The 26,591-nt window shown below is 38.6% G+C and overlaps 1 protein-coding gene across 8 annotated transcripts in view; it reads right to left on the bottom strand.

The window, feature by feature from the left end:
• ryr2a (ryanodine receptor 2a (cardiac)) overlaps window positions 1–26,591 on the bottom strand; it is a 219,211-nt gene that overhangs the window by 120,590 nt on the left and 72,030 nt on the right. For 4 of the 8 annotated variants that reach the window (XM_046854545.1, XM_046854546.1, XM_046854547.1 and 1 more), the window contains exons 4-14: window positions 25,477–25,497; window positions 20,785–20,799; window positions 18,272–18,346; window positions 14,700–14,778; window positions 14,367–14,479; window positions 12,095–12,194; window positions 11,868–11,964; window positions 6,795–6,869; window positions 5,877–6,033; window positions 3,243–3,407; window positions 781–902 (exon numbers count right to left, since the gene is read on the bottom strand). In XM_046854545.1, coding sequence (XP_046710501.1) covers window positions 781–902; window positions 3,243–3,407; window positions 5,877–6,033; window positions 6,795–6,869; window positions 11,868–11,964; window positions 12,095–12,194; window positions 14,367–14,479; window positions 14,700–14,778; window positions 18,272–18,346; window positions 20,785–20,799; window positions 25,477–25,497 — 1,019 coding nt within the window. The remainder of the gene's footprint in view (window positions 1–780; window positions 903–3,242; window positions 3,408–5,876; window positions 6,034–6,794; window positions 6,870–11,867; window positions 11,965–12,094; window positions 12,195–14,366; window positions 14,480–14,699; window positions 14,779–18,271; window positions 18,347–20,784; window positions 20,800–25,476; window positions 25,498–26,591) is intronic. The other 4 variants (XM_046854550.1, XM_046854552.1, XM_046854553.1 and 1 more) reach the window with 2 other exon arrangements.

Below are 26,591 nucleotides of genomic sequence, written 5' to 3'. Positions count from 1 at the left end.
GTTGTGTTCAGGTATGTACAGGTGTGTAAAGTTGTGTTCAAGTGTGTACAGGTGTGTAAAGATCTAAAGTTGTGTTCGGTATGTACAGGTGTGTAAAGTTGTGTTCAGGTGTGTACAGGTGTGTAAAGTTATGTTCAGGTGTGTACAGGTGTGTAAAGGTCTAAAGTTGTGTTCAGGTATGTACAGGTGTGTAAAGTTGTGTTCAGGTATGTACAGGTGTGTAAAGTGTGTTCAGGTGTGTACAGGTGTGTAAAGTTGTGTTCAGGTGTGTACAGGTGTGTAAAGTTGTGTTCAGGTATGTACAGGTGTGTAAAGTTGTGTTCAGGTGTGTACAGGTGTGTAAAGTTGTGTTCAGGTATGTACAGGTGTGTAAAGTTGTGTTCAGGTGTGTACAGGTGTCTGAAGGTGTGTACAGATGTGTACAGGTGTGTAAAGTTGTGTTCAAGTGTGTACAGGTGTGTAAAGTTGTGTTCAGGTGTACAGGTGTGTAAAGTTGTGTTCAGGTATGTACAGGTGTAAAGTTGTGTTCAGGTATGTACAGGTGTGTAAAGTTGTGTTCAGGTATGTACAGGTGTATAAAGTTATGTTCAGGTGTGTACAGGTGTGTAAAGGTCTTAAGTTGTGTTCAGGTGTATACAGGAGTGTAAAGGTCTAAAGTTGTGTGAAGGTGTGTGAAGGTCTGCAAAGTTATGTTCAGGTGTGTACAGGTGTCTGAAGGTGTGTACAGATGTGTACAGGTGTGTAAAGATGTGTTCAGGTGTGTGTACAGCTGTGTGTTACCTAATGAATCGGTTGAACAGGAAGACTGTGCTGCGGATGACCCTGGCAGTGCGAGACTCCTCGTGTTGGGAGCGTGAGAGGGTCAGACCATCATCCATGTGACCCTCGTGGTGCATTATAGCCTGATCACACAGCAAACAACATGTTAGTGCTGCACACACACACACACACACACACACACACACACACACACACACACACACACACACAAACAAAGCACATGCTCTCTGTTTAGATTATCAAAGCCTGTAGATACTTCTTACCCACACATAATACACACACAGACATGTACAGGTACACTCTTTTTCTTGGCCGCTGTATGTGTGTGTGTGTGTGTGTGTGTGTGTGTGTGTGTGTGTGTGTTGTGTGCATGTGCGTGTGTGTGTTGTGTGCGTGTGTGTGTGTGTGTGTGTGTGTGTGTGTGTGTGTGTCTCGCGCGCCTCAGGAGTAATGAGTGTGAGTGCTTTATGTTGCCTAACAAGACTATAATTCTTCATCAGTGCAGGAGCCTCTCATATGAATGAAAGCATTAAGCTAAACTAATAGTGTCAGGAAAGTCACATCCATCGTTGTTAGAAACCACAAACGTTTATTCCACTAAATCTCACTGCTCACTATTTTTTTTACGTTTGCACAAAGATTTATACTGATATTGATGCAGGAATTGCATTTTTACCCAAACAACATGTGAACAGTCAGGACTGGAACCACTCTGTGGTTTACAAAAAAACCCCACAGTGGCTTATTATAAATGTGGCATCAACTGTTAATGATTCTATCTTTCCATAATGCACTGATTTTAGAAAATACAGTAAAGTGGATAGAATCAGAATGGACTCAAAATGTTAAGGCACCGGACTCAGGTCAGAAAAGTCTAAGTTCAAATAACCCTAACCCACTGCTAATCTGACACTGCTGGGCTCTTTAGCCAGGCTCTTAACCCACAAATGTTGTTAGTCACTCTGGATAAGGGCATGTGCCAAATGCTATAAATGTAATAGTGTTTCCGGGAAAGCCCTAACCACTCCCCCCTGCGTTGTACGTGGATTTAATTTATAATTTTTCTCAAAATTCTACAAACAAAAATTGTTTTACAAAATGAAAAAGATAAATAAAAAAATATCATGTACATAAGTATTCACAGCCTTTGCTCAATACTTTGTTAAAGCTCCTTTGGCACCATTTACAGCCTCAAGTCTTGAGTTTGATGCTACAAGCTTGGCACCTATTTTTGGGCAGTTTCTTCCATTCTTCTTTGTAGAACCTCTCAAGCTCCATCGGGATAGGGATAGGGAGCGTCGGTGCACTCCTATTTTTAGATCTCTCCAGGGATGTTCAATCGGGGTCAAGTCTGGGCTCTGGCTGGGCCATACACAGAGTCGTCCCATAGCCACTCCTTTGTTATCTTGGCTCTGTGCTTAGGGTTGTTGTCATGTTGAAAGATGAACCGTTGCCTCAGTCTGAGTCTGAGCGCTCTGGAGCAGGTACATTGTACATTGCTGCATTCATCTTTCCTTCGATCCTGACTAGTCTCCCAGTTATTGCTGCTAAAAACCATCCCCAATGCATGATGATGCCACCACCATGGTTCACTATATGGATAGTATTGGCCAGGTGATGAACGGTGCCTGGTTTCCTCCAAACATGACCTTTGGCATGCAGGCCAAAGATTTCAATCTTTGTTTCTTATGGCCTTAAAGTCCTTCAGGTGCATTTTAAACTGCATTACCAAGTCAAGCTAAAACATTTTTAATACCAAACTTGAGGCCAAAAAATATGCGCATTTCTAATGACCCAGTGCGCATTTCTTATTAACATACCGCCCAGTTTATTCATTATTGTTTGGAAATGTCCAATCTTCTTACCATGCATGTTTACTTGTTATATTTGGGCCTACGCAATGCAATCTAAGTATACTTGTTTGCGTTAAGTGCTTGTTAATATGAACATCCCACAGTAAATGTATACATTTATTCATATATCATTTAATGATGGAAGATTTGTTATTCTAATAATATGTAAATTGCTTTTCTCTTTTTTCTTCTGTTTATTATAGACCATATGCGACTCGACATAGAGATCTACCTTGATTAAATGAAGCCGAACTGGAATTCCCCTTTTGTGCTTCTTTTACCGGTAAAAGACACAACCCCTCTTTGCGACACTACACCTGAACGCAGTGAGCGTCCCACACACTCGTACAGAGTTAGTGTTGACATAATTATTTTTCTGAACATTTTTTGTGGTGGGCTAAAGTAATAATCTGATTCAAAAATAAAAAATAGTACTGAACATGTCAAGAGCCAATCATGTTTTAGACCACATACATGATCAGAAACATGTTTGATTCTGTTGTGCATAATAAAGTTTAGTTTGAGCTGCTTAATCAAAAAATATATATTTTTCTAAACATAGATGATAAACATAGATGTCTGGCCAAAGTAAGCTGCGGAGCCACTCACCTTCCTCTGGACTCCCCCCATGCGTGCACACTTGGCATCTATTGATTGGTAGGTGAGCCAGAGACCAGTGTCTACATGCTGGATGTAGCAAACGGAGTCTCCGTATTTAATGTCGGGTACGCCCATGCCGTCCACCTCTTTCCTCGGGCCGAAATCGAGCTTCTCCTGTAGCATTGTAGACAGAGACAATGAGGAGTCAAAAGATTTACAGAAACAAGCACAATTTAGTATTCTATTCAGCATCCATTTTCCGCAAACACTACTGCCCTTCACACACCCTACACCCTACTGTTCTTTCTCCTGTTGGAAATTTCTTCAGCTGCCCGGGTTCACCGCGATCTCGGAGTGCCGTGACATGAAGCTGAGCCTCGCCGAGATGAATCCAAACACACACTTTAGTGAGAGGTGACGCTGTGGAAGCCTCTCACACTTTCTGAGCCTGGCACCTCTTGCTCTCTCACACATGCTGCTTTAAACTTAGTAACCTTCATGTAACCTCGATTTCTCACTCTCTCTCTTCTCTCGGTTCATCCCAATGCCTCTCACTTCATTTTTCACCGATTCCTTTTTTTATCCGATTGTATTTCCTCATTTCCTTCATTCATCAAACATGCGCTGTAGTGAGTCACTCGTTTTGATCCACCATGTATTGGGATTTGCCACACCTTCCACTTAACCTTTAGGATTTTCTTCCAAATGTTAGGAAAAAGAAATAGCAGTAAACTTCCTGTGTAAGAACGTCCAACAACAATAACTGTATTTATGTTACATAGGATATTTAATGGGCCGCTATATAACATAACCTACGTAACATCAATTATGTAACATATACGTAACAGATGCAGAACATCTGAGTTAAAATCCAAGTTCACTCAGGAACCTATTAAGTGGTGGGCCACAAGTTTAGTCTCCGCCTTGCACTTTGAGAGCATTCTTTTTATTATTATATTATTATTATTTGTAAACATGAAAATATACACAACACTGCCAGGGGTATAAGAACGAAACTTGAGTTAGCACAGTGTGACTGTGGCTACACACTCCGTACTGGAAATACGATTTGTTTTGTGCTTGCATTAAAACGCTGACAAATCCATAGTGCTAGTGTTAGCCGTTACCAGGAAGTAGCATTTAAAACTTTATTTAAAACAGTGAAGTAGAACATATCTTTAGAAAATGAAATATTAAATGTAAAAGCACACACACAAACACACACTAAACATACACATCTGTATTACCCAAATGGGGTCTAGAAAATAGAATACAGTTTTTAATTTATTTAATTTCATTTAATAAATTTTATTTGTGCCAATTTAAATGATTATTCAATTTAATATAATAAAAAAGTGTTGCATTGCATAAATTTGATTTACACAATTCAGTTTTAATTAAATATTAAAAAAATATTTATTAAAAATTGTTTAAAAATGTAAATTGTTCAAATGTTTGTGATCACAAAAGTTAATAATAAAAAACTGTTGATAAAAAACGACACGCAATTTTATGTTTTAGCATTTCTTCCCTTTTAACCGTACCGAACCGTGACTTAATTGAGAATTTTGTGTACCGTTACACCCCTAACGGTTGAACGAATGTTACGTGCGGAAAATAGTAACAATCGGAGTTCCCTTACAAACGTATTTAATGGTGGGCCACAAGTTTGTTTAGTCTCCGCCTTGCACTTAGAGCATTTTTTATTATTATTATTATTATTATTATTATTAAACTTGAAAATATACACAACACTGCCAGGGGTATACAAAAATAAACTAGAGTTAGTGGAGTCTCACTGTGGCTACTCACTTCATACCGGAAATAAGACTTGTAGTATGCCAAAATACAGTTTGCTTTGGGTTGTAAAACTCAAGTTTTCTTTTGCGCCTGCGCGAAACTGCAGCCACTTCTGTTTTTACGACGTCTAGCAATATAGATTCTTTGCGTTTTACGTTCAGCCTTAACAGTTTCTCCTAAAATGAGAAAATCCTGACAATTCCGCATATCGAGGGAGCGAATGAATGAAGGAAGGTAGAAATGAAGACATTTGTTGAAGTATGCTGAAATTATTAGAATGGTTAAGTAGATCGTATTTTAAAGAAATTATTTATTAAATGTAAAACAAACACACACACATTCATGTCTGTATTACCTAAATGGAATCTAACAAATGAAAACTATTTTATTTAATTTTTCCATTTATTTAGTTTTATTTATTCAATTAACATTTTTGGCCAATTTAATTGATTACTCAATTTGATCAATATAATAAAAACATGTATTGCATTAATTTGATTTATTCTAAAAAATCTTTATATATTTTATTTTTTATTTAAAGCAAGCAGGTATTTTATTTAAAAGAAAAAGAAAAAAATTAAACGTTGATGTTCACAAATGCTAATAATAATGCTTTTATAATATAGCAAATGCAATATAGAGTGCTTTTTGATGTTATTTCCTATAGAGAGGCTGATAACATCCCTTTTCTATTGCCCTCATTCCCTACAAACAACGTAATTTCCTATAAGTCCTTCTATCAATCCAGTAACACTTACACTCCTGCTAGTGATCATGGTTTACTATAAATAGTTTCAGGGCAGAAATCACTTGCTAACGGACAACTGGTTCAAGCAGAGTCACCTTTGAGGAGCGGAAACAGAAGGCAGTGGATTTGACGTCGGCCTTCTCCTTATCCATCAGCAGCAGGCCTTTATCATCTAGCAGGCTCAGATACTTCCCAGTGGTCACATGACGTAAGCGAAATGGCTGACCCCATCGGATGTGACTGCCACTCCAGCTGGAGAGAAAATGATCGACAGCATCAATATAGGCCATCGCCCTCATTCATTAATGTAACTCACAAACACAGCACCTCCTTTCGCCCGTGCTCTTTTGCCAGAGCTGATTATCAAAGCAATACTGTCTTATTTCCCTGTTTTCAGCACCATCACTTGCTATTTGTGTCAATCTACACTGAATGCCAGAATACTGAGAAGCTAAACGACGATCTGTACATAAACGAGGTTTGCTCTGAAAAGTAAAAGTTGCTGCAGAATTTAGCCTCATCCTCATAATGTCATTTTGATAAACCACACACACATTAATATGAGGATGCACGCCATCTTTTAAAGACATTTCTGCCTTGGTTATTTTTAAGGAAATGGCTCCGTTGAGTGGAATTTTTCCTTTCACGGGTGTGTAAATACGACCGTTTGCGCTTTTCGGGGTGCCAATAAGTCCGCCGGGAAGCAATGGATCACTGGTGGGCCAGAAATGGTAAATCTGTGAGCAACACCATTAGATTAGATTCAAAGCAAAAGCTGGTCTAGAGGAACCTGTGGTGTAAATGTTATTGCAGGACTGTAACGCAAACGTTTTGTACAGAATCTGGAGATGCAATAAAGCAATAAACTGATAGTCAAATAGCATATAATGAAAGCATGTAATTGGAATTTTATTAGGTCCAGATACGAGCTGTCGGTATTGTCTGGGAGAATCAGCGTGAGACAGGAACAAGTCCACCTCCCCAGGGGATAAACTGCAAAGTGCTGCACTTACGCCACTCGGAGAGTTTCCAGCCTCCAGAGAGAACGAGCGTGGGTGGACACAGCTCCACCCTCATAGTGCACTGTCCTAGAAGGGAGAGAAAAAAGCAAAAAAAAAAGATTAAAGAAATAATAATACACAATGCAAAGCATAGTGTGTCCTAAATCCGTAAATATGATTTTGCATTTAGTAGATATGCAAAGAAAGAACTTAACATAGTCCATATGTGACAAGTAAAAAGCCTGGAAGCAGTGGTAGTTCAGTGGTTAAGGCATTGTACCCTAAAACAGAAGGTCACAAGTTCAAATCCCAGCACCACCAAGCTGCCACTGCTTGGCCCTTGAGGAAGGCCCTTAACCCTCAACTGCTCGGTTGTAAGTTACTCTGGATAAGGACGTTTGCCATATGCTATAAATGTAAACGTCTTCGGTAAGGGGTATTCAACATTTTGTACCTACTCCTCATAGCCAAACAGAGACTCGCACACATATACACACTATCCGAAATGTTATTCTCCACAGCGTCAACCAGTTACATAAACCCTGGAGTGAAAACAGCACAAATCTAGAGCTGGCCTAAAAGAGTATGAGACTCCAACTAAAAGAAATGTTCTTTCAATTCATCTGCATTTCCAGCATGACAATATTTCAAGGCCTGTGAGCATAAAAGGCACCCAAGTAAACCTCCAAGGCCAAATTTAATGGCAAACAGAACACTGAGACCTGAAAGAAAATTGGCTTTTGAAAAAATACTTTCTATCAGCCGTTCTAGACGTGAGGTTTGTGCGCCGGCTTTCTCTGCAGCACATGGACCAAAGCTACTTACAAGCTGATAGTGTTTGTAAAAAAATAAAAAGAATTTGAGCTGGCTCATCGAAAACAGCCCATCAAAAACCAGGCTCTTCAAAATTTAGACGGAGGTTCCTAAACTAGGAGCCGTGACATCACGTGTGGTCACTTGATTTATAAATAGGGTCCTGGGGAAAGCGCTGACAGCTGCATTTATATTATAAATTAGTATTAGAAAAAACAGAACTGGATTTTGTGTATTACAAACAAGACCCAAATCAGATGTATTATTCAAGACTGGACCCAGGAAATTAATCTAATATCATTGCCTGTGTGTTTATAGAAATAAGCAAGAAAATCTTTGAATTCTGGAAATAGCATTATAAGAGATTTAAGATACATGAGCAGAAACTACACACCTTGCTGAACTTCTTCCAATGTACAATTAAAGCATCTGTGTGGAACGTTTTGTACAGTGATGTGTTACCTTCAATCAAATGCTCCACGGTCACACCAGCAGACTCCAGAAAAATATCTACCCCTCAGCTGACAGTCTACTGAACACTATCTCAAATGTTAAACTATATAATGTTTCAAATAACTGTATAAGACTGTAGAAAGGACATTACTCATAATCTTACATTCTAGTGCTTATATTAGTTCTCACTCCCCGGTGTTTTCTATTGTTTTTTCAGATTTATAAATCACACTCTTGATATCACCCAAATCCCTTTTGAGTCTGGCTCCTCTCAAGGATTCTTCTTCATAATATCTAAAGAAGTTTTTCCTTGCCACAGTCGCCCCAAGCTGCTCTACAGGGATAAATATGCATCATTTACCTTCATTCTGTATAGCTGCTTTGAGACAATGTCCATTGTAAAAAGCGCTATAGATGTTTTGTTTTTGCCTTTTGTCTGGCACTGTTTGCTTGAGGTTACACATGATGTGGCAAGGCCATTTTTACTTTTAGTCCTTAGCTCTTTGTTGTGTTGTGTAGCACCAGTGCCCTGGAAAAACATTGGTTCATTTCACTGTGTACCGTGTCAATATATATGGTTAAAATAACAATAAAAACTTTTTGACTTCATTATCAAATGCTTTTCAATTTAATTTATGGAAATCGTCCCAAAGCAGCTTTACACAAATAAAGAGGTTATAAAGTCTAGTTTGTTCCTTATAAGTTGATCCCAAATGAGTGAGCCAGGGGCGACTGTGGAATGGAAAAACTCCCTAAAACTGTATAAGGAAAGAAACCTTGAGAGGAACCGACCTCAAAAGGGATCCCATCCTCATCTGGGTGGCGCTTTTCCACAGACTGGACACATTCTCTCCTTATAAAAACCCTGCACAAGAATCTTGTACGGATCAGAGCCTCAGATCTTTGTCTATTGTAATTAAAGTGGCTTTGCAACGGGCTAAAAGTAGCTGCTGCGGTAACTAAAGAGAGCTATCGGGGTCAGTATTGTGTTTAGACACAGAAAAGCGGCCTGCTGAGGAGGTGTGGGGTTTTTAATTATTAGAGAATTGAGGAGAGAAGAGCTGTGTAGGGAATAGAGATCAGCACAGCACCCATTCTGTCCACTGTAGGCTGTCTGAGAACAGCTCATGTGAGTCTGTATGGCTACGTGTGCTCTACTTGGCAGTTTTTCTTTCTTTTTTTCAAGAATAAAAAATTTCATAAGGTGGTTTTGACCTGAATTGTGCCTTGACCTGAATTGTCTCACACTCCCTAGAGACTTTTCTCTCGCCCACGCTCGGGTTGAGTCACGGCGTATACATGGTGGACTCGAAATTCCTGCACTTGTATATTTGTGTCAGTTGAGGGAAAAAAAAGCAGGCCGGTGATACAACAGAACATCCTGCACAAGAACAAGGCCTATTTCAAACTCCTAAATGTCTCGACTAAACTTTTTCGCTCCATTTTGGGGGGGGGGTTTGGGGAATGAGTGCAAGACTGGTTGCAAATTATGCTTAATGAGCTCTCAGATGCTAGGCTAACTGGAAAAAAAACATGCTATAACAGCTGAGGCAAAAGAGCTGCATTTTATTACTATCTTTATGGTTTAGGTTTTAGCCACATAGCCTGAATATGAAAGGTTTTAAACCCCACCAGGTTTGTTGGCACTTAAAATTGGTATGTGTATTTTCAAACATCCCAATCCACATTTAGTCCCCATTTGCTCTTATAATAACCTCCATTCTTCTGGGAAGATGTTCCACAAGATTTCAGAGTGTGCTTGTGGAGATTTGGGTTTATTCCTCCACAAGGGTGTTAGTATAGAAGAAGAAAAACATTCATTAATATCATCCCGATTTTGAATGTGAGCCTTTGGTTGCGGTACATCTCACATCGAACAATATATTCTACAGACTGCATAATAAAGTGGGGTTTTATTTAGAATATGTGGGGTGTAATAAATATTAAAATATAATCAAGTTTCCATCCGCTTCTTTGAAACAAGTCAAACCCAAAGTCAAGGATGTCACTGCAGGGGCCTCTAACATTTTATACCAAACTACATGAAGGCATAAAAAAAGTTCCTGCTTATCATGCATGATTTGATTTGATTTGATTTGATGATTGAAAAGAGGCTATGACAATTAAAAACAAAAAGAATTTCCATTAACTATGCTGCTTTCCACAAAACAATATAGAGACAATATTGTATGTATGTATGTATATACTGTAGTATGTGTAATTTCATGTATAATGTCTTTGATTTGGGGTCTGTTTGTGTACAATCATGTACAACAGTGATATCATCAAGTGTGTTAATCTAGGGGCATTACTATCTCACTGCTGTCGACCATTTTAAATATTACTTATGCATAGTTAACAATGTGCAATATTACTTTTTAACATGTTTACTTTCACTACTTTTCATAATATATATATATATATATATATATATATATATATATATATATATATATATATATATATATACACACATACACACACACACACACACACACACACACACACACACACACACACACACAGTATATATACACACACACACTATATGGACAAAAGCTTTGGGACACCTGATTTTCCCGGCCATACGTGGTTCTTTTCCAAACTGTTAAGGCAAAGCTGAAGGCCCACAATTGTACATGGAGTCTTTGGATGTGGTAGCATGAAATATTCCATTTACTTGAACTAGGAGACCCAAACCTGTTCTAGCATGACAATGCCACTCTGCACAAAGCAAACACTATGAAAATTTAAAGTGGCAGATCTCCTGATATACAATGCATCTGTATTCACAGTGCTTTACTTTTCCCACAGTTTGTTATGTTCAGCCTTATTACAAAATGGATTCAATTAATTCTTTTCTACAAACGATACCCTATAATGGAAAAGTGAAATAATTTTGTTTGAAATCTTCAAATTTATTACAAATTAAAAAATGAACAAGAAAAAAAAGAAATCACAAATATAAGTATTCATAGCCTTTGCTCAATACTTTGTTGAAGTACCAATTACAGCCTCAAGTGTTTTTTAGTATGATGCACACCTATTTTTGGCCAGTTTTTCCCATTCTTCTTTGCAGGAACCTCTCAACAACTCTCAAACCACTCTCATGAGGAAAATAACAAATTTAATCTATTTTGGAATGAGGCTTTAACATAACAATATGTGGAAAAAGTAAAGCGCTGTGAATATTTTCCAGATTTGGAGGGAATTATAGCGAATTGGACAAAATGTGTAATGAGATGCTCAAAAAGCATATACCATACTTGACCAGGTGTGCTATTTCATGTAAATAATGTATAAACCTTTTGTGACTAAAGCTGAAATGCACACAAATTCAAATGTACATGTAATGCACAGCAATGTACCTGTGCAAATGGCAATAAACTGAAAACTGAAAACTAGTAACATGCTTGTATACTTGTGTATTGGCTTGACAACATTCAAAGTTCCTTTAAATCAAGTCTGGTTTGGTGCTCAAGTGCCCAGAAGGTGCGAGGATTTGAACTTGTGACCTTCCGAGTCCAATGCCTTACTGAGCTACCACCTACCCATGCTTCAGACATGCCCCCTTAGAGTCACAACAGTAAAATCATAGCCATATTCAATATTCTGACATTTTAACGAACAGCTATTGTGTCCAATACACTGCAAAAAATGAATGGATCACATGAAACCCTGTTCTATTAATAGATGATTTCATTTTTTAGAGTGCATCACACAAACCATTTTAACACATATCTTTTGGCCATAACTACTTTTCTCCTAGTGTTTAGTTCCAACCTTGACTGAGCAACCAAAAGAACCCGGTGCACTGACCTGCGCTGTTCCTCGCCATGCTCTCCTGAGGGAACAGTTAAACACTCGTCCATGTGACCATGCAACAACCGCAAGACGTCTCCACCGATCAGGAAACCTGCAACACGAAGAAGAGAAGAAGAGGAACAGTGAATAGTAAGGTGTGTGATAGCAGATGTGAGGTCATAATATTTGACAATACAGTATCTAGTCATGATATCTGGCAAGTCTTTTGCTCTGTTTCTCACCCTGAGCGACTTCGCTCCCCGAGCAGATTGGTGCTACACTCCACAGAGTCTGCTGGAAGGCAGCATCCACATGCAAACTGCCACTGCCGTATGATAAGTGCTAGAGAGAAAGAGAGAGAGAAAGAGAGAGAGAGAGAAATAAAGTAAATAAGAAGAAAAGTTATACCGGTATACTGTACCAGCGGGGCACAAGTGGAGGCGGAGCCGGCCGGACCGAGCGGTAAGAAACACCTGTAGCTGATGAGACTAATCAATGCGCTCTGTTTCAGTCTAGCGAAGCCAATAAAGAGGAGAGAGACGGCAACCTCAGAGAGAGAGAGAGAGAGAGAAACACCAAGTGGAAACTCAGGTGGGTGCTAAGAGACAAAGCGCGCCGTTCCACCAGTGAGACGGGCGGACGCAGAAGGAGCATGTGCCAATCCGGTGTGTGGGAAAGCCCTGGCGTGAGTACTGGAAAGGAAAGCACCAGGGTGAAAACGAAAGTGAATAAAGAAAGCTCTGCTTGGTGAACTTTCGCCTGTCTGTCTTTCTTCCAGTGCGGTACCAGTGAGTTTGTTACAGTGGTGCCGAAACCCCGTGCTAGAAGAGGGGTGTGACGACAGGGAGACTACGCCACGTGGGAGAGGGGAGGTTTGGGGACCAGGTCAACGAGGAGTGCTGCAGCTGCTGCGGTGCCAACTGCGTCCTGTGCGGTGAGATCGGACCGGCAGCGAAAAAAGGCACTTCAACGTCTGGCACGCCTCTCCAGGGAAGTCCAGATGGCAGTGTACCCAGGGACAGGCAGTTTCTTTCTCTCGCTTCCTCTCATCCCCTCGCTCCTTTCCCACCCGCATGCCCACCCACCTGCTCCTCGGAATTTGGGACCACTCTCCACCACCTCCTGCCTCTCATGCCGCACAGGGGGGAATTAGCTCAGGCTGGACGGTTCCCTGGGCTGAGTTGGGCTTGAGTAGAGAAGTAGCGAAGGGTCGCCGAAAGGTGATTAAGCGGGCGGGTGCCGTTAAAAGACGTATCGGCCAGAGAGTGAACTCGGGTGTATGCGAGAAAATTATAAGTCTGCATCTCTGGTGAGTAGGTTGTATTTTTTTTTTTATGTTTTTGTCATGTTATTAGACAAATATTGATTCTGAACTGCTCCAGATGATGTAGGTGCACAGTTGCGGTTGTAGTGTAGAGGTTTGGAGTCTTAACTGGTTTTCTTGCTTTAGTAAAATGGTATTCACCCTCCATATCTGAAATGCCTCTCTCTCTCTCTCTCTCTCTCTCTCTCTCTCTCTCTCTCTGTGATGCCATGCGTTATTATATTGCGTTTTTGTATAGCATTGATGGTTTCTATAATTGAGATGTAATGGTGGTATTAAGAGGTGGATTAAGTCAAGTGAGTGCCCACTAAAGGCCCAGGTACCAAATACACAGCCAACCTCTGATATATACAGTGAGGAAAATAAGTATTTGAACACCCTGCTATTTTGCAAGTTCTCCCACTTAGAAATCATGAAGGGGTCTGAAATTGTCATCGTAGGTGCATGTCCACTGTGAAAGACATAATCTAAAAAAAAAATCCAGAAATCACAATATATGATTTTTTAACTATTTTTTAACTATTTTTTTATTTTTTAAACTATTTTTTTAACTATTTATCCTTCCCTCAGTTAGAGCATTGAAGATGGGTCGAAGCTGGGTCTTCCAACATGACAATGACCCGAAGCACACAGCCAGGATAACCAAGGAGTGGCTCTGTAAGAAGCATATCAAGGTTCTGGCGTGGCCTAGCCAGTCTCCAGACCTAAACCCAATAGAGAATCTTTGGAGGGAGCTCAAACTCTGTGTTTCTCAGCGACAGGCCAGAAATCTGACTGATCTAGAGAAGATCTGTGTGGAGGAGTGTGTGCAAACCTGGTGAAAAACTACAGGAAACGTTTGACCTCTGTAATTGCAAAAGTCTACTGTACCAAATATTAACATTGACTTTCTCAGGTGTTCAAATACTTATTTGCAGCTTTATCATACAAATAAAGAGTTAAAAAATTATACATTGTGGTTTCTGGATTTTTTTTTTTAGATTATGTCTCTCACGGTGGACATGCACCTACGATGACAATTTCAGACCCCTCAATGATTTCTAAATGGGAGAACTTGCAAAATAGCAGGGTGTTCAAATACTTATTTTCCTCACTGTATATATATATATATATATATATATATATATATATATATATATATATATACACATACACACAAACACACGTGTATATATCAATACATGACTCACCAGGTAGCGCTCAGAGGACACACTGACGAGGATAAGGTCATCACCTACACGAACCTTTTCCCCTTCTGACCTTTGCTTAGAGGCGGGATGTATAGTCCACCAGCAGGCTTCACCTACACACACACACACACACACACACATACAAAAATCATGCTTGCCAGTGCATGAACACTGAAATGCACTACCGCCAACAATGTACACAGACTCATCAAAGAGGACACACACACACCAAATCATACATTTAGGCAAAAAAAAGGGTTATAGGAGTTAAAAAGAAAGTCAAAGTAGATATGTCCTGTATCTAGCTTTACTCTAGCTTTAGAAGGGCAATACCTGTTGTGTCCTCTTGAAGTCCTACATCGAAGGCGAGTTTATCTGTCGATGAGCGTGAGGTGGACAGACAGCAGAGGTACTGGATAAAGACATAAGAGTGTAAACTCATAGCACAAATTCACAAAGTGCACCAAACCCAGCATGGATCTTACACCTCGATTATCAAACACTTTATGGACTGAACCGTGCCTGATGAACTGACATCAGTGCCGAACCTTTACATTTCAAATTGTGGGTAAGAACTGGAATCTCTGGCATGCTTTGTGACTTTAATGTGCACTATGGCAGTATTGATTGAAAACTAGCCAAATCTGAATTCGGAATGTCAGGTGATGTTATGAAACTGCGTCCACACTTCCAGAAGGTCAGAACTTCAGTACAAGGTCTATGTTGACTACTTCACTTGTATCCCATTTATAGTTCAGCTCCTTGATCAGGGAATTCATTATGTGGGAACAGCCAGGCAAGTGCACTTACCAAATTAAAATCTTGAAGATGATTTTATCCAGTTTTTCTTTTCATAAATTCTAATTCTTAAAAATATGACTGTTGGATGATGATTATTATTATTATTCATGATATTTATATAGTTATATAGTGTGTTATAATGCTATGTAAGCAATTAACACTCCAAATTAACACTCCTTTAGTTGTTCTGTATATTTGTGCAAATGCTGAAATTTTGCTCCCAACATTCCAATATTACAAAATTTTCATAAAAACGTTTTGTAAATAAATAAATACAAATCTTCATTATCTGCATCAGAGGCCTCCTTCACCATCTAACAGGTGGTGTTTTCTTTCCATGTTTGGGTCTTACAGTGTTAAAGCAACAGCTTACTCAAAGTCCATAATTTCTCCTTGAATGAAAACATCATTGTTTAACTAAGACCTGTTTGTGTTTGCTTCTTCAGCATTGCACCAAAGCTGCAAAGCTATTAATAGAGAAATGGTAGCTGACTGGTTAAGCTGATGGTTATCTTAAACACTCATCAAGCATGCAGGTGACACCAATGTGGTTGGACAGATCAGCCAGGCTTTGAGCCTACAGGGAGGAGATCCAAAGCCTGGAAGCAGGGTGTATCCAACCACCTGACCCTTAATGCCATAAAGACTAATTGTGGTTGTTCTTGAAATCCAGCAGCAAGAGACACCTCTCTGTCTACATCAATAGAACTGAAGTAGAGCAGGTCAAAATTCTTGGGAGTCTACATGTCTGAGGGTCTGTCCTGCCAAACTATCCTGCCAAACTGCATTTTATTGCTGTGTACCTGTATATGCAATGACAATAATGTTCTATCTATCTATCTATCTATCTATCTATCTATCTATCTATCTATCTATCTATCTATCTATCTATCTATCTATCTATCTATCCTTAAAAGAAAAAATTGGAAATCCCAGCAACGCCCAATGTGGGGCTCTTCAGCAAGGCCCTTCACCTGTTTAGTATATAACAAAACAAAAAAAAACATTTAAAAAAAAACATTTAAATTACATTTTAAAATAAAGTTAATCAGGATAAGGGTGTCTGAAAAATGACATCAATGAAAATGTAATAAGTCTAAAAATATGCCTACTATATAGCTAATAACTAGAAGAAGAAAAAATATGTCACCACTTGCATCTGAAAGGATACTATTTCAACAAATTCAGCTCAGTACCACCATCGAAATAATTTCTTCTTCTTCTTTCAGCTTCTGCCATTAGGGGTCACCACAGCGGAGCATCAGTCTCCATACCCCGTCCTCTACATTTGCCTCTTTTAAACCAACTATGTCCTCCCTCACCACATCCATAAACTCCTCCTTGGCCCTCCTCTTTTCCTCCTTCCTGGTGGCTTCATCCTCAGCATTCTCCTACTTATATACCCCATGTCCCTCCTCTACACATGTCCAAACCTTCTCAATCTCGCCTCCCTCACCTTGTCTCCAAAACGTCCCACATGCCCTGTCCCTCTAATAAACTCATTTCTAATCCTGTCCATCCTCGTCACTTCCAACGAAAATCTCAACATCTTCAGCTCTGCTACCTCCAGCTCCACCTCCTGTCTTTTACTCAATGCCACTGTCTCCAAACCATACAACATCGCAGGTCTCACCACAATCCTATAAACTTTCCCTTTTACTCTCGCAGATACCCGTCTATCACAAATCACTCCTGCTATCACTTTTCTTTACCCACTCCACCCTGCCTTCACACTTTTCCTCACTTCTCGAACACACTCTCCATTACTGTTGACCCTAGGTACCTGAACTCCTCCACCTTCTCCCTGCAACCGCACCACTGCCACACATGTACTCTGTCTTACCCCTACTGACTTTCATTCCCCTTCTCTTCAGCATGTTATAGTTCACAGAGACCCCTGTCTGACCTCATCCGTCAACGTGTCCATCACCACTGCAAAGAGGAAAGGGCTCAAATCCGATCCTTGATGCAGTCCAACCACCACCTTGAACCAGTCTGTTGTTCCTACTGCACACTTCACTGCTGTCACACTGTCCTCATACATGTCCTGTGCCAGCCTTACATGTTCCTAAAACACTTTAATATGCCTGTATAAAAGAAGAACTCAGATTATTCACTGTCATTTTTATATGACAAATTTAATTATCCATTGTGAAGCTTGTCCTGAGGAGCAAAGTGAATCAGCATCACTATGGCTGCTATTACTTCTTTTAGCTCAAACAGATAACAGTGTGTCAGGCAGTGTCAAAAATAACAACACAGAGTCTGTATGAGATACTCAAACACCTCTACAGAGTGTGCCGTGAGTGAGTATGTGAAGCATCTTTACATTAATTGCAACATACTCATAGCTCCACTGCAGACCCACAAAGCAAACACTTGGACACTAAACACTAAAATGGAACGTGGTGTAGAAGACTGTTGATTACAGCCCGGAATGCTGAGAAGATTATTGGTGCTCCTCTGTTCCTATTCTTCACAAACTGTACACTATCAGAGTGAGGAAATGGGCATCCAAAATCACCAAGGACTTCACATCAGAGTGTAAAGAAAATTCAATAAAGACGACATCAAATATTTTTGAAGTAAAATTCCTCGCTGAAAGCAGGTCTAGTTAAGTTGTGTTATATCATTAGATGTATTTGGTGTATGAAAACATACTAATACCAAAAACAGGTCTTTTATTTCACATTTATTTTAGACTGTTCAAACAGTCATTGTCATTTCAGTATGACAGTATGTAACCTATTGATCTCCAAGCACAGCTTAAGCATACATACTGTGTCTACTAATTATCATGCACAGCTACATGCCGGTGTGTGTTAAAATGAGGTATATACGTGTGGTGTTTACAAAAATCGCTTTTCCCAAGGACATCATTAATTTTTCCAGATTTATACCAATTACCAGTATTTTGAGAGCAGATTCTAAATCCAATTAACTACAAACGTGTTCACTGAAGATTGCTTTAAAGAAATGCTGCATTCATGTAATTTACTGCAAAATGACTGTCTATAGTGTGCACACACACACACACACACACACACACACACACACACACACACACACACACACACACACACACACACACACAATTGACTTACCATTCCACTGTAGGAGTGCCTGAGTAAGACAGCATGGCCGTAGAGAAGAGTGCGATGACCTCCACCCTGAGCTGTCTACAAAAACACACACACACACATACACACACGTACGGTTACAAAATAAAGCATACACACAATTTCAGCTGGCAGTTTTTCTAAGCAATGTTTACAGTACATGGGCAGATTGTATTGTCTGAGTGGAGGAAACAGCTGCAGGTGACATCCGGAACAGCAAGAAAAAAAAAACGATCCTCCGCTGCTTTCCAACCTGATGTTTATCCGAAGCACCTGTGGCGTGATGAGTGATTACTGCGAACGAGCACTTCAGAGACGGAAGATAATGGCTTAAGTTGGAGCGTTCCTTCAAACCAATTTACGGATGTTTCCCATTTAGCTGTTTAGCCAAACTACGACCTTGCAGCTACCATCGCTGTGCGTTCACAAGCCCTTCTGAAACAATAACGGACAAGTGAGCACCGATCGGGACAATATTGAATACTGATTATACGCGAGAGAGCTGTCTTGTGGGTGATAACGACTACGGCTCTAAACGCAATTGAATTCCCTGAATGTAGTTCCTGGCGTTAAAACACGCTGCGGGTCAGTTTAAACAAAAAGCACGATGAAACGTGATTGATCTGGTTGTCATTTTATTAGTTATTGACCATCACGTGCCCGCTGGTGCTGGAGTGGTGCACTGATATGGACCATTAACACCAACCGTGATAACACTTTGTCTGGAATTGTGAACGACTCTCTCTCACACACATACACGGTTTAGTCTCAGACTGTATATGTGAAGCACCAGAAACGATGATTTGTCTTATAAAGTGGTCTATTAGCATTTCCCCCACCACAAACACACACAGACACACACACACACACAAACACACACAAACATAATTACATATCTATTCACAATGCATTGGTCAAATCCTTTTTTTTTTTTTTTTATGGTCTGTCTGAATACTAAACTCTGATTGGCTGGTCAGTATAATCACTGTTCTACATTACTAGACAACCTGATAAACAAAAAATCAACTGTAACCATGGTAACCTACTGTCACAGTTGCATACAGTGATACTGCAACTAAAACAATTTCCGATTATTTTCTTCAGCAAAGCGGATGGGTTTCATAAATGGGGCAAAACAGGATTTCAATACACTCTGTGAGGCAAACACTGACTGGTTCGAATCGGGCGGTTATGCTGATTTTTTTTTACGCATTTGTATATTTTTTCAATTGTCTATTCTGTACATTTCTATAGCATTTCAGCTATAGAAATATAGCAGAGTATGTTAATGTTGCACTTTCTGTCCAATCATATTTCAGCCATCACATGTTGCCATGGTCAAAGAAATCTGCCTTAAGGCCTTCAGAATCAACAGAAGAGCATCAAATACATGAAGGCAAAGCTGTTGCTTTAACTAACACTGGTGACACTGAGGCCATCTAGCAGGGATACAAAAAAACGTCAGCCTTTTTTTACATTTTTTTTTAAGTTCTGATTGAATGGTCAAAGCGCACTAGTCAGAGCTCACAAACCGCATCTGTAGCAAACTGCGCAAGCTCAAATATATCCGTGTGGATTTTATGGCTGTTTTATTATCCCACAGTTGCTGAAGAAAAAATTGATTAGAGCTTGACTGATACACTTACAAGAACTTTTCAAGAAAAGTGGGACATTGTGATGAAAGGTCAGTCACAACATTTCAAAACATTTGGTTAGCTTTTTCATGAACCAGTTATACTTTTGCGTTTCCTTTTCGGCACAAAAACACACAATTTGCCTTCATTTCTGAACCCCAGGAAAACCGTAATCCCGGATTTCCGTGGTTGGAGAACTCAAAAGTACTACGAAAATCCACAGGAATCATTTTATGAGGTTAATATTGTTGCTTTTGCTAGAGATGATATATGCAGACGATGCAGTTGCGGCTGCAGTGAAAGGAGACATGTCAAATTGTGTTCACTGGGTCTTTTGCTTTAGTAATGACATTCAGTCTCACTACATAAGGCTCAGAATTCTGTCTTACTTAAATGAAATCCAAAGAAGCCTACTGAAAGTTGGTGTATTCTGGCATGCGTTTCCACTCATCGCGGTTGTAAAGAGTAGCTATTCGAGTTACTGTAACCTTCCTGTCAGATCAAAGCAGCCTAGATATATTTCTCTGATCTTTTTCTGATTATTTCCATCCACAGAACTGCCGCCCGATGCGACAATATTTGGAATTATTAAAACCAGCCTGTGTCGATACAAAAACTACACCATAGTTATTTCCCCCCTATTTAGATGTATGATGTGAACATGAACCAAATCTCTTAACCATTATTACGTTTCACATATTCGGTGCTATGTGGTCACAGAAACTTACAGAAAAATAATATAAGTGACATAAAATATGATAGTGAACATAGGATTCTAATGACAGTGATCATTAACAGAAATAGAGATGATAAGACACACAAACACACACACACACACACACCCACACACAGACACAATCTTACCTTCATCATGAATTTCTGCATGGCATGAGAAAAAAGGTATAAATATTGTTAATAATGAAAAATGCATCAAAATGATCACCAAATCTAAAGAGGAAATATGACTAAAACCCAACACCAGTTCACACTTTATTTTTTTCTCTTTGAAGCTCTTTGACAATATACGAAAATATTTCATAAATGATTTGGCCTTTAGAGAAATTGTTCAGCCAGAGAAATCCAGCTCACTGGCAATTCAAGATAAAAATGATGTTCATTCTATCTATCGCTTCCGTATCTCTCTTCAATCAATACTTCAGCCTTTTACTGTTCGCCTTCTATTGAATATTGATTATCACTTCTCCTAACCTGTGCACTGAAATGCTAATACTCAACCGTGGATCGCTGTTATATCTCTACTTTTGCAGAGACGGATAAGTGATTGTCTTGTTTAAAAATAAAAATTTAATTAAAAAATTAAAATAAGGAAGAATGACAACTTGCACATAAAACCAAAAGTGCAAAAGCAGAATGGTAGCAGGAGATACTGTAGATGTTAAAAATGAAAGAAGGCTTGTCTTATGACCACAAACTAAGTAGTACAGCTGGTCATGTCTTGAAGTCTATACATGGAGTTTCTAGCAGAGTACCAATCTTTCAGAAAAAATTATTTCCAAGTCCCTATTTAATGTAAAATTCCTCTTAACAAGCATGTCTGATTGAGTTGCACTATACTATTAGATGTCTAATATTTTCAAATCTAAAAAAATATATAAATGCCAAAAAACGCCCTTATTGACATGATTATTTGAAGGCTGTCCAATCAAAATTCATTCACTTTTCCATACACAGATTCAACAACATACCCAGCTATACATGTGTTTCTGCCTAAATATGCTTGTTGGATTCTTTTTGTTGAAGGACACCAATAAGGTTTTGTGGGACTCCAGATCCCAGCAACCACTGAGGTCTCTCAATATGGCTGCCGCAAACTCCACTTCCAAAAACACACATCCGCTCCCACTCTGCATCTCCAAGCTATTGATTGAGCAAACGTGTACATTTTTTACACACACACACACACACACAAAAAAAAGAGACCTTCATTCACAAACTCTGGGAAAGAACACAGACTGTGACAAATGATGTTCAGTCATGAAACTCAAGATGCTCAAGACTCTTAACCCAAACAATGAAATCCATAACGGCAGGTCAAAATCAGGCAGATGCTGATGAGGAAACTGATTCCAAGAACAAAAAAACAATTCAGCAACAAGATCATCAGCTATAAGACTTGGTAAGCCAATAAATTGGGTCGAACTGAGCATTACTTCACAGAGAGTTTGTGAATGTCTCTTTGTGTGTGTGTGTGTGTGTGTGTAATTGAGCACATCTGTGCTCAATCAGTAGCTTGGGAATTTAGATGGCCAGTGTGTGTGTGATTTGTAAGGTCCTGTCCACACTAATGCATTTTATAAAAAAAAAAAAGGATATTTCTCTCTTTTGTGTGTCCGTTGCCTGTGTCTTGGTGTGGACGAAAGGCCAAAGTAGGGAGAAAAATATGCGTTTTCAAAAGAAAACATATTACTGTGGACATGGGCTCAGGATTAATGTGGACGTGGAGTGTTTTTAGATGAAAATGCGGTTTTTGAATTGATCCAGATTACTGTAGACAAAGCCTTAGTTGGAGTCTCTGGTGGCCATAGTGGGAAGCCACAATGGCTGTTGGTCTGACAGTTTGGTACATTCTGACCATTTTCCCTGTTATAAACCCTATTGCAAAAAAACGGTGTAATATGTAATCTAAACACTACTAAAAAGAACTGCTACCATCAAGAACCAAAACTATCTTTTCCTTCCCTATAATAAAAGGAGGAATGCTAGCAACAAGTCAGAGATGTTTATATGACCTTAAAGACGTTCCTTCTTGGGTCTGTGACCCTCAAAAAGGGCATAAAAGCAGACATGCAGCCACCTTCAATGCTCATATTAAAAAGGTGATGCAGTGATGAACTGGTACAGATGCGAAAGGACAGAAGCCGATGCAATTTACTGAGCACTCAGCAGCAGATGCAATGCAGCATAAAAGCATTGGATAAAATGGTCATTTTGAACATGATGAAGAAATGGTACTAATGCGTTTTCCCATTGCTCCGAGCTGCTTTATATAGTCACCCTTAAAGCCCTGTGAGGATCACGCTGAATGCAAAATGAGAAATGTGAACGCTTCATGCTCTTTCTCGTTCAGGCCTTAGTAATGTCGAGTTCTTTCAGGAAAAGAGATTCCTGTTCGTTGTGACGCGTCGCTTGTCATTGTGTGCCTCATGCGCCTCCCTTTAGTGAGCTACCTGTAGGTTTCTTTAGGGGAAAACTGGTCCAGATTATCAAGATTTACTCTGATTTGTTAATTTATTTAGATTTTCTAGCCAACAATCAAACTATATATATATATATATAGCACTAACCTGGTGCTACCACTCAAGCCATGTAGAGGTCAAGGAACGAAAGTTTAATCACCACAATGTAAAATATCACAAAAACGTCTTTAGCAAAATATTAGCTAGACGCTCTTCTATCTAGCTACATGTGAATTCTAGGCGGAAAAAAAAATGTAGGCGAAACTCAAAATGGTAAATTTGAACGAGCTTAACAACAAATCTTTGCTCAGGACATTAGAAAGAATTTACTAAATAAATTAAAGCAACTTGTTATGGGATTGCTTAAAACAGTTTTCTTTACAGAAAAAAAAGAGTCTGCGATGTTCCATTTAGCTTTGATGAATTGTTTAAAAAAAATTTGAATTTTATATCAAAGATTTGAATCGATATCATGATTTGACCTTTGTGCCTAAGAAGCCTTCTTCTTTTTCTAGTTTTTCCCCCAAAAAACTGTTCACTGCAGCACAAGTAGAACAAACAGAGTTTCAGGAGTGCATTTGGTTCATTTTTGGAAATTTTTCTGACCACTGATTTTAGGGCTGCAACAACTAATCGATAAAATTGATAATAATCGATCATATAATTTGTTGTCAATGAATGCCGTTATAAAGACACAGATGAAGCTGAAACATCAGCATGGTGAGCAGAATCTGTTTAATCCTCATCATGTGAATATGGTGTAGTTTAATGAAGTGCTATTGTGTAAACTGTTTGTTTGTAACTTCAGGAAAGTCGCACCGGATCTGTTGGATCTGTGTTGTGCAATCAGTTCCCTCGCGACATAGTGATGGATTCAATTAAAAAGGTGTGAACAAACACTAAATCTAAAAGCAGCAAATAACAGCAGCAGTAAACGAGAACATTTTTTTGTCACTGTAGTGGTTTTCATGCATTTATTTTCTGTTTTTTTTATCGAGGCTGTTAGCTTGCTGGGTTTCTCCGTTCCATTCTCCTTTTATAGCCTCTGTCCACTACAACAGTAACTTATCTGTTTTCAAACATGATTTACTGCGACTTCACTACGTTCAAATGCTCGTTTTCAACGTTTATATATTTAATTTATCCATATATAATTTAATTATTATACAAAATTAAATGAATTATATATTCTAGATGCTTATATCTCCACAGCTAAACAAAATGTTTTTTTTTAACAAAAATTTTATAATATTTTATATAATTTTTTAAAACATGGTTGACAACTTGCCATATGCAATTATCATTAAAAACAGTACAAATGTTGATTTACACAAATGGTTTAACCTTTCACTGTTTTCACAACCCAGCATGAGTGAATTTGTTCAAGGAGAAATCCCCCATGCACTCCTCAACGAGCAGCTACTATACGCTTTAAAATGTCTTAATTAAAGAAGAATATATATATATATATATATATATATATATATATATATATATATATATATATATATATATATATATCATAGTCTGAATAATCGATTACCAAATTATAGTTAAAATGCTTAATACTGTATTTTGGGCTTGGCTTATTTTGAATGCATGAAAAAACTTTGCTTAGCCCAACACTCGAGGAACACAAGCAATATTATACAGTATAGACTCTGATCAGTAAACAGGATAAAAAGTCCTCAAATACTAACACTGAAGCACGTTTTATTGGGAGATATATCGAGATTGGCGCTCAGTTATAGGAGAAGGAGGCACACACCGATAAGTGGCTGTAATAAAACGGACGGTGATTCAGGAACACATCCTGCTGACAGAAGTCACGTTCACAGAAAGACTTTTAATGAATGGCCTTTTAGCTCATTTACATTCAGTCCAGATCATATACAAATGGTCCTGTATGATATGAAATGTGAAATGGGTTGTGACCTAAAAACAAAAAAATGGGAGGAGTTTATATAATCTTCAGACAATATTCTGGATCAATTTTCCCAGGAAAAAACGTCTATTCTGGCAATAGAGAAAGATTTGTCATTTATTTCACATATTTTTGGTTTGCATAATGACCAGGCAGCCAATAAGAGTTTTTTTGGTCAGCATAATGAACAATATTTTTTTTTATTTCTTGAATATATCTTAAATAATTAATGTGAGCCTAGGTGAGGATATTGCTGCTTTGTGGATGGTGTGTGTGGTGTGTGTGTGTGTGTGTGTGTGTGTGTGTGTGTGTGTGTGTGTGTGTGGGTAGCTGTAGTTCATCTTTGATGCAGAATATTGCCTGAAAGATGACTGGCAGGCGAACAGGGTTGTCAGAGCTGGCTGATGCTTTGCGTGCATAAAAATGCAGACATACCCATTTTTCCACATCTACTTGCTGTGGAAATGAGGAGAGGCAAAACAAAGAAGAGGCAGAACGTAAGAGGTCGGAATTCCACACTGTTCCATACAATTCTTTTAGAGAAAAACCGAGAATGGGCTGGGTCAGTGAGACGGCATACAGAAGGGTTCAGAGTTGCAGGGCTGAGGTCACAAGCTCTGGACTTTCTCTAGACTGAGATTTTTCTTTATTTATTTTAGACAAAAACTTTTAACTTTTATGTTTTTTGTAACATTAGGTCGACACGTCTGTTTGAAGATCAGGGACAAAGGCAATTAATGCCATTAACATCTGTTGAAAACCTTATTTCAATTTTATTTAGCATTTTCTTAACATAAAAAAAATAATCATAAATAATCCTCCATAAAACGAAAACTGATTTACATTTATGGCATTTGGCTGATGCTCTTATCCAGAGCGACTTACAGATAAGCAGGTGAGGTTTAATGGCTTTGCTCAAAAGCCCAGCAGTGACTTTGTGGTGCCGGGATTTGAACTAATGACCTTCTGAACCAAAGTCCAATGACTGTGAGTGAGCTACCACATCCCAATATATAGTAATATATAATAAACACAAGTCCTAAGAGGCCACGCATAACAATATTTTTCTTCCGTTTTCACGTGATCGCAAGATAACAAAAGTTGTTTTTCGTCAACTTCTAATTACTGATCACAAGCTAACAATGTTTATGTCAAAGTCACGAGAAAATAACATTGTGAAAACAAAAAAGACAAAAATATTATAATGCATAGCCTCTTAAAACTTCTGCAATAATATAATATAAAATGTATACAATTATATTTTATATTATTTTTAACAATTGTATTCATTCTATATTTGTATGTTATTTTTATAATATTATAATATATTTTTTAATAATAATTATATTGTATTTTTTTATTAATATAAAAAAAAACATTTTATGAAAATTCTTTGCCATATATTTATTAATGTTTTTTTCTTTTTTAGCTAAAATCTATATATAGAAAAAGAGTTAGTCTGATCAGGACCCTATGTGGATCCCAACCCTGCTGAAATCAGACACCCCGATGCCACGGCCATCACTTTTCCCAACAACACAAATGACAGA

The sequence above is a fragment of the Silurus meridionalis genome, chromosome 7, assembly GCF_014805685.1.
Source record: "Silurus meridionalis isolate SWU-2019-XX chromosome 7, ASM1480568v1, whole genome shotgun sequence".
Classification (NCBI taxonomy): Eukaryota; Metazoa; Chordata; class Actinopteri; order Siluriformes; family Siluridae; genus Silurus; species Silurus meridionalis.
Note: the sequence above shows the minus strand (reverse complement) of the source record. Positions and strands in the feature narration are given on the sequence as shown.